Source organism: Podarcis filfolensis, assembly GCF_964270895.1.
Source record: "Podarcis filfolensis genome assembly, chromosome: 15".
NCBI lineage: Eukaryota > Metazoa > Chordata > Lepidosauria > Squamata > Lacertidae > Podarcis > Podarcis filfolensis.
Genome location: NC_139618.1, coordinates 8,770,902 through 8,779,140, shown reverse-complemented (window position 1 = coordinate 8,779,140; position 8,239 = coordinate 8,770,902). Strand labels below are relative to the sequence as shown.

At 45.6% G+C, this 8,239-nt stretch overlaps 1 protein-coding gene across 16 annotated transcripts in view; it reads right to left on the bottom strand.

Moving 5' to 3' along the window:
* Positions 1 to 1,439: 1,439 nt before the first annotated feature.
* SGSM2 (small G protein signaling modulator 2) overlaps positions 1,440 to 8,239 on the bottom strand; it is an 81,086-nt gene continuing 74,286 nt past the window's right edge. For 11 of the 16 annotated variants that reach the window (XM_083587480.1, XM_083587489.1, XM_083587488.1 and 8 more), the window contains 4 exons: positions 7,646 to 7,755; positions 5,762 to 5,858; positions 5,289 to 5,456; positions 1,440 to 3,394 (listed from right to left, as the gene is read on the bottom strand). In XM_083587480.1, the coding sequence (XP_083443606.1) occupies positions 3,306 to 3,394; positions 5,289 to 5,456; positions 5,762 to 5,858; positions 7,646 to 7,755 (464 nt within the window). In that variant the 3' untranslated portion in view covers positions 1,440 to 3,305. The remainder of the gene's footprint in view (positions 3,395 to 5,288; positions 5,457 to 5,761; positions 5,859 to 7,645; positions 7,756 to 8,239) is intronic. The other 5 variants (XM_083587492.1, XM_083587483.1, XM_083587481.1 and 2 more) reach the window with 1 other exon arrangement.

Genomic DNA, 8,239 nt, shown 5'->3' with positions numbered 1-8,239 from the left:
TTTGCAGGATGCTAGTATGTGAATGCACCATGTTTGTTGTGGGGGGGGAACCGGGACAGAGAAGAGGCGGGTGTATCCTGGCAGAGAGTGCATGTCTGGCCAGGAGCCTGAAGCACAGCCCTGTGCAAACCGTAACATTTTGTTGCAGAGACACCTGGCCTTTCCTAAGCATCTATTACAACGGGGATAGTCTGCCACCTAGTGCCAGCGTCTGTGATTGCATGACTGCATTAAGGCTGCACAGAAATAGTAAGACGCTCCGAGCCTGTGCTGCAATGAAATGTTGCAATCTATGAGGAGCGCTTCTGGCTAGGCTGCCAGCCATACTTGCCTCCTGACAGTCTATTCCACCCCTCCCCTCATTTTCCTTTTCCAGATGACTGCTGTGCATGTTTAGTCCTTGTTAAGCTGTTCAGAAAATTGAAGAGACTTTTTTATAGCTACTTGGGCACATTTCAGTATTCCCTTAAACATGCTGGCCTCTCCTGCTTGTGGCTTTGCTTTAGGGATGTGTGATGTCTATTTTGAACAGCAAGCTGCATCAGTTGAAGTCACCTGGCAAAGCTCTTTTTCCTCCTCCTGTATATCCAGCTCAAGGTTTTCAGAAAAGTGGTGTGGGGGCTGTTTGGTCACTGCCAAGAACAGTATGCTGGCCTAGATAAGCCAGTTTGCTTTGGTTGGCTCAAGCAGGACTCTGGTATGATGACCTCAGGGTTAGACTACTGCATTGCGCTCTGCATGGGGCTGCCTGTGAAAGCGGCCTTCGAGGAGCGCAGAACATTGCCATCCTGGCGGCCGACACAATTCGAGTCAAGCAGATCATAGAACCACCAGTGCTGTCGAAACGGTGACTGACAATTCAAAATGCTGCTTTTGACCAATAGAGCTCATTACAGCTCAGGACCACGATTATCTTCTGGAACGCTCCTCAAGATATGAACCTGCCCAGATGTGAGGCACTTTTCTAGGTCTCCCTCTGAGGGAGGCATGGAGGGTAGTGACACAGGAGAAGGACCTTTTCAGTGGTGGCCCCGTCTCTGGAATGCTCGCCTCAGCGAGATGTTGTTTGTGGCATGCGGGCCAAACCTTCCTGTGGCTGCTTATTATGGGGTTTGTTTTGTTACATTTTTATAGTACGACCTATTTATATTAATATATTTAAATGTGCTGTAAGTCGCTGGAGACTTTTAGTGACAAGCAACGAACAAGAATAATGAACAAGAAGAAGAAGAAGAAGAAACCACAATAATTTGAATGGAGTCCCCATTGTCACAGGTTATGACCCTTGTTATCAAAGGAGGCAGTTGCTTGTCCACTATAGGAGCCTGGCCTAGATGTAATTTTTGGTCTGAGGTGGCAAAGTTACACTTCCGTTCTTACAGGGTCATTGTTGTCGTTTTATGAGCAACAAAGAAAACTTTTTACTCATTAGAAAAAGCTTTGACAATATGTATTTTCTTTTAATCCATTGGTTGCACTTAAAAGATAAATAAACTCTTGAGCAATAAAGAAAATATTCTGCTCCTGACAAAAATAAGGCAGTACACAATATTCATAAAATACTATTATGCAGAAACATTATAATAAACAGGTACAACAAAGTTTGCACAGTTAAATTTGTTAAATTTTTTTTTTGTTTTTGGTTGTGTTTCCTTTTTCTGTGTGTGTGTGGTTTTTTTACATAGTAAAGTGTCGTATATAATACATTCTCCAAAAATGTAGTGCACTGTGTTTTCATTTTTAAAACATGGATGGACCCATCAGGGTTTTAAAGGGAGACCCCAGGGCTTTTTGGGGATTTTAAAGACTTCTTCACCTTTCAACTGAATGAAAATGCACACAAAATTGGAAAAGCGGTTTCCTCGCCTGCAACACTGTCTGGCAGAACCATGCATGTTTCGAACACTTAACTTGGCACAAGGAAGAAAGAGAAAAAACGACAGGACTAAGGGACAAACCGTCTGAGCATGCCAGCATTAGCCAAAAAAAGAGAAAGAGTCCGTTTCCTGATTTAAGACTCCCCTCTATTGCATTCCAAGGGAAAAGAAACAAAACAAACCCAGCTAGCTGGAAGTCAGCGATGCTTTGGGGGCTAGCTGCCCCACCTCCCATGTCTGTTTCTCCAGCAGTTAAGAGTACTGGGTTAAATCCCGCAACTGTCTATATAACAGAAAAAGCTGAAGAACAACGAGGCAGCATAAAAACTGAAAGACCCTCAAACTGGCAACGGAGAAGGAAACCAGGGCAAGTATACATAATTATTTCATGCATTTGCAGAATTCAGCACCTCTTTGGGCTCCACAGTTTGGCTGGTTGGTTGGTTGGTTGTTCTCTTTTTTAAAAGAAAAAGAAAAATCAAGGTTCTTAGCCCTCATAGTTGTGCAGAAAAAAATGGGACTACCTGCCTGCTGCCTTCCCTTTCCCACTATTTTTCGGTGAGCGTTCTCTGTCCGTGGCTGGTTATCATGGTTTCCCCGTTCAGGGCCAAACACTTCAGGATAAAACGCTTCATAGGGGCAACTTAAGTAGAGGGAAGCCTGTTTTTTGGTGCTTAACTTCCACAGAGCTTCCGCCGTGCCGCAAACGCTGGGAGGAGATGGGGCTCTTCAGTTTGCAGACAAGCTTCAGAGACAAAGAGGCTCCTTTTCCGGCATAAAGTCCTTGGTCTATGCGCAACCTCAGAAGGATGCCCCACCTCGGTCTATGCCCAATCTCGTCACAGAATTTGGCGCAGCTTGTCATAGATGCTGCTTGCTTAGAACAGGGAGGTGCCCTTGAAATACTGGCGAGAAGGTGGGGCATCGGGAAGGATCTCCTGCAGGTGGGTAGGTGGGTTCAGAGACAGACAAGGCCTTGCACAAATTGCAGTGGGGGGCACACACATCAAGTCTCCCTTCTGCCCACGCTGGCCACCGTTTGACCATCCCTGTGCTGGGAAACTCAATTCACACAACAAACTGGAGAAATGAAAGACGCACAAATATTTTTTGGCCCTGAAATACAGAGTCTGCAGCAAAGACTCTCGGGTGTGTGTGCGCACACACACACACACACACCAACACACAACCTCAACTCCTGGTGAGAAGCCACCTTGTTTTTCCTGTGTGCTTTTTCTTCTCCTGGAAAGAACTCTCTCAGGTATTTACAAACATTATTACATGGAAGAAGATGCCAGAAAACCATTAATTGAAGTGACAAGTGCAGGCAAATTCTCGTTCCCCCTTCCTCCCCCTAAAAGGGTGCAGGCCAGGTTGCAGTTGTTGCTGCTGCCGTCGCCCCAGGCAAACCCTCTAGTTCCTCCTCGCTCACTTGTTCTCGATCAGCGTTTGCACTTTGCAGACCAGATCTCTCGCAATCTTCAGGATCTCCTGCGCATTGTGGTGCTCTGCCATTTCTGCACGAAACACACAACAACAGAAGTAAGAGGAAGGGGAGGACCAGTAGTGCAAGGAGCCAGAGGCAAAAGTGAGTGGAGGACGCTGAGATTGCCTGGGACCATACACTAGTGGCAAAAATTGTGGAAACCATTTGGAAAAAGTGCATTTCTGAGGTTTGTTGGCTCAGCACCATTATTATTATTAGTAATACCATAAAATTATATATCAATGGAAAGATAATTTAATGAAGAATGTAATGCAACAAAGTTTGTTCACTTATCTGTATTCTATCAAAAGTTATAGCCAAATAACCAGAAAAAGGAAGCACAACTTACTTAGTTTGATATGCAACTTTTTTTAGTTGATAAGCAGTCGTGCTTCCTTTTTCAAACCTCAGAAATACACTTTTTCCAAAATATTTCCACAATTTTAGCCACTAGTGTATATATCAGCTCCTTGTTGTTGTTGTTTAGTCATTTAGTCGTGTCCGACTCTTTGTGACCCCATGGACCAGAGCACGCCAGGCACTCCTGTCTTCCACTGCTTCCCGCAGTTTGGTCAAACTCATGCTGGTAGCTTCGAGAACACTGTCCAACCATCTCGTCCTCTGTCATCCCCTTCTCCTTGTGCCCTCAATTTGTATATCAGCTCCTAACAAGCTCAACCGGCCAGTTAGCTAAGCTTTCGCTAGAGGAATATGCAGCAAAACCTTGTTTGGGATAAGGCTATTCCAGCCCCATTACTTGCACACTTGCAACTTAGAGAACCAGAGCTGTCCATGTAAGATAGATTAATTTCTTCTTGCCGCAGTCAAGTTGCAGTTACCCAGCCCACCTTGCCGAGTCACAATAGTCCATAGCATAGTTTTCTGGACTAAATTTGGCAATGGAGTTCTGGATGCTTTAACTGAAGCACTATGTGCTCATGTAATGGCCATGTTAAAGCTGCAGAGCACCCTTGGGTCGAGATGGCCTTCTAAGTGTTTCCTATCAGTTAAAAACACTGAGCCAAAAGAGCTGCTCTTCCAGCTCCTGTTCCCCAATTAAAGATATGGCTGTTAAGCCCACGCAGAAAACAGATAAAACAGATACGCTCCTTGCCTGCATGTACCAATTCACATTAACCGCTGAGCTATCTTCACCTGGAAACTACAAAGGAAAAACCCAACAGCCCCATTTTCAGAAAAGTTCCATGTCAAGGAAAATGCTAGACTAGGACGCTGACCCTGCTGAGATGCACAGTGTGCCTTTTTCTTGTTGCACAGCAACACTCCCATCACAGGAGCCCCTTCTGTACTCTGTTGCAGTTCATCCCAGAAACAAGTTCACAGCTTTCAGCTTGAGATGAGAATAATCAGAAAGAAAAGCATCGCTTTATTTCCAAGTGGAAGCCTCGTACCTGCCGTTGCTCAGGCATTTTAAGAAACAAAACAAACAACCAAAAAATTATTAGAAGAAGCGCAGTTTTGAAAGTTGCAGCCTGCTCTCTTGATTCAAGGTGGCAACAGGTTGTATCCCAAAATAGACAAATGTTTGCTCCTGGATCTCAGGAACCATAACACCAAATTTGGTGACAATCTCGAGTTGTTCTGAAAGGTTTGGTCCGCTGCCTTGATTCAAAATGGTGTGTGGTGGTATCTGAGCACAGACAAAAACCTGCTCCTCTGTCTCAGGAACTATCATGCCCAACCACAGAGAACAGGTGGAAAAATAGGCAGCTTTCCAAAATACAGATGATCGGGACTGAATTCTGATCTGCTCCTGTCCTCCCTCTGCCCAAATCCCTTGCTTCCTAAACAAACAAATGAAAAACTTTCCCTAAACGCCCGCAATCTTAAACTGAACAACATCGAAGTCCTTGAAAAGAGAATAGAAAAAGAGAGTGAAATTGCATTGAGCTCGGCAACCTTACCATTAAAAAACTTGATGATATCAGTAAAGTCCATGTTGTTATCGCGGATAATCTCTCGGTAGGCCTCTACCAGTGCTAAGGCAATGAAAAGGACAAAATGTTCTGAAGAGATGTGCTTTGCTGCCCAAATAACTTCCCACACTGTAAAAACATCCTCGTACAACAATTCTGAAGGGAAGGAACAAACATTGCAGAGAGCATCCTGTTACTCAAGCGCATCATGGTCACAACAGTTTTCTTGACGACATTAATCCCCCCCCCACTACCCTCCCCTGGGGGAAAAATTAAGACTAATAAAAATAATCTCTAATGGCATCTTTAGACTTGGAGGGGTCACCTGCTGGGGATGCTGTTGCTGCATCCTGAAATGGCAGAACCTGAACTAAGCGCACGTTGGGGTCAGACTAGATGACTCCCAAGATGCCACCCAACCCTTTTGGTCCCATGATCAACATATGGCTCAAGCATCTTACCTCTCTTAAAATCCAGCAGGAACCAGCGGTAGCAAAAGTAGAAGTGAGTGTAATCCCCATTCTGGTGCATCAGTTCGAAGAGTTCGGAATCCAGAATCTTTGGGGGGAAATGTGAAAACAACAGCAACAACACAGAGACAAAATGAGTTCCAGTTTTAAATATTTGACAACACAGATATCCGAGCTACAATACAGCTGTGCAATCAGGGGCTTGAAAAGTCTCAGGATTTTGAACCGTGAAGATTTGGGAGCAGGCCACACCTACCATGGCCTGACCGTCAGGTGAGATTATTGGGCCTCGAACCCAGAGCAGGGAAGAGCTGGGGAGCTCAAGGCAGAAGGAGGTAGTAGGACACTTGATTCCTAAGGTGCCACAAGGCTTTTATCAGTGAAGGGGCTGCAGCTCAGGGTCCGCGTCAGAACCTGGCAACCTTGGGCAGATGATGGGTTCCCAGCTGGCCATCACATTGAAAAAGAATCCCAGCCAGGTGCTCCGACTGGCACTGGGGGCCATCTTAATTTCCCACAATGCCCTTCTTCACACGTTCTTCTCTCTCCCTCTCTCTCTGCCACTCTCCTTTACAATCTCCTCTCTTTCCACCCTTTGGCATCCATTATTCCCCTCACTCGAACCCCAGTCAACCATCGTTCATTATCTCTTCCACCCAAGCGCACGGGCTCCGGATTTAAGTCTGCAGACACCTCCCTGCCCTAACGTTCCCTTCTTCCAGACCTGCCGGCCTGATCTCATGCATGTGTCTACTCAGAAGTAACATCCCAGGGAGGCATTTGAGCTGCCTTCACAACCCTGCTGCAGAGCTTTCCCCCTTTTAGGGAGATGCACTGAGAAGTCAGAAGAATTGCACGGTTCCCATAGGAACTGGCCCCCTGCCCAGAGACAGCAGAGGTGGGGAGCTGCTCCAGCTCCTCCCTCCCCACCGTCCTCAGCTCTGGGCTGCCAGGTGTCCAGAGAGGAAACTGAGCAGAGGATGCCCATCTGCACAGATGCCTGACCACAGAGTGTGCCGGCTAGAGCATCTTTCCAAAGGATTCTAGGCCACTCTAGCTGCCACACTCTGTCGTTGAACCTCTGAGCGATGCCCTCCTCTGTGCAGCGATAATGGAAAGAATTGGGAGATGCCATACTTGTGAGCTGGGAACCAGATACAGTATGAGGGCCACGCGAAGCTTGCACACCTCGTATTTTTACCCATGTGCTGATGGGGCCCAGAGGAAGTGCAAATGGGCAGCAGTGATGCCATCCTGCCCAACGGCCCAAAATCTGCACCCAGCGCCGCTAAAAGATCAACAGCAGGGCCATTGGGCAAATGGGATGTCTGTCCCAGCATTCTTCCAGGAGACTGAAGGAGGGATCAAGCCTCGTTTGGCCTTTAGGTGCCAGGCGAATTCTGTGCCACTGACTAAGTCTGCCAACCTGGCGCCCAACAAGTGTTTGAGACTACAGCTCCCATCAGCCAGAGCTTGCTGGGGTGATGGGAACACAGAAAACAGTCTTATATTGGTGACTGGGTATTGATCCATGTAGCTCAGGATTGTCTATAATGACTGGTAGCGAGATTTCAGAGAAGGGTCTCCCATTTCTACAGGAGATGCTGGGGATCACTCCTGAGGCCTTCTGCACATGCTCTATGGCCCCTGTAGTCAAAAACATCTGGAGAGCACCAGCTGCACTAAAGCTTGGGGGGGCTTTAATTGTGGGCAGCAAATCATTAGTTTAATCTGCTGTTTCGTGGATTGTATTTAATTTGGTTTCAGTCTTTAGTCTTGTGCCCATTTTAGTTTTGCTAAACTTTGCCTTCAGCTTCAAATGGACGGAACAGGACAGTTAAACTTTTTTTTTAACATAGGCATGCAAAGCCCCACCTGGATCAGGGACCTCATGTTTGCAAAATGTGTGTCCATGGCACCTCCGTTAGGGAAATTTTGACTCATTCTCTTCATGAGATGGGTGAAGCAACTGTAAGCCAACTCGTCTGAAATCAAACACAGACAGGTGTTAATTTAAAAGAAGAACAGTGAAACAATGCTTTTTTAAAGGGTAAATCTGCTTTTTAATCAAGAAACAGTACAATCCTATTATACATGTTTACTCAGATGTAAGCCCTACTGTCTTCAATGGGGCTCACTCCCTAGCGTTCAAGGTTGCAATCTAAGGCTGCAATCCTAACCCCACTTGCCTAGAAGTAAGTCCCATTTAATTCAATAGGACTTACTTCCAAGTAGACATGTTTAGGCTTGAACTGTGAACCAGCACATCCATCAGTTGTATTTTTTTTTTTTAAATTATTGATACTTGCCCATAGATATACAAAAATTCATACTCCATGCAAAGTATCTATTATATAATACACAGAAAAGAAATGCTTGATCTAAAAAGGAATGGAGACAGAAAGAAGAATAAAAGAAATAAAGGAAGACAGAAAAAAGGGAAAGGAGAGAGAAAAGACTAAAGAAAGA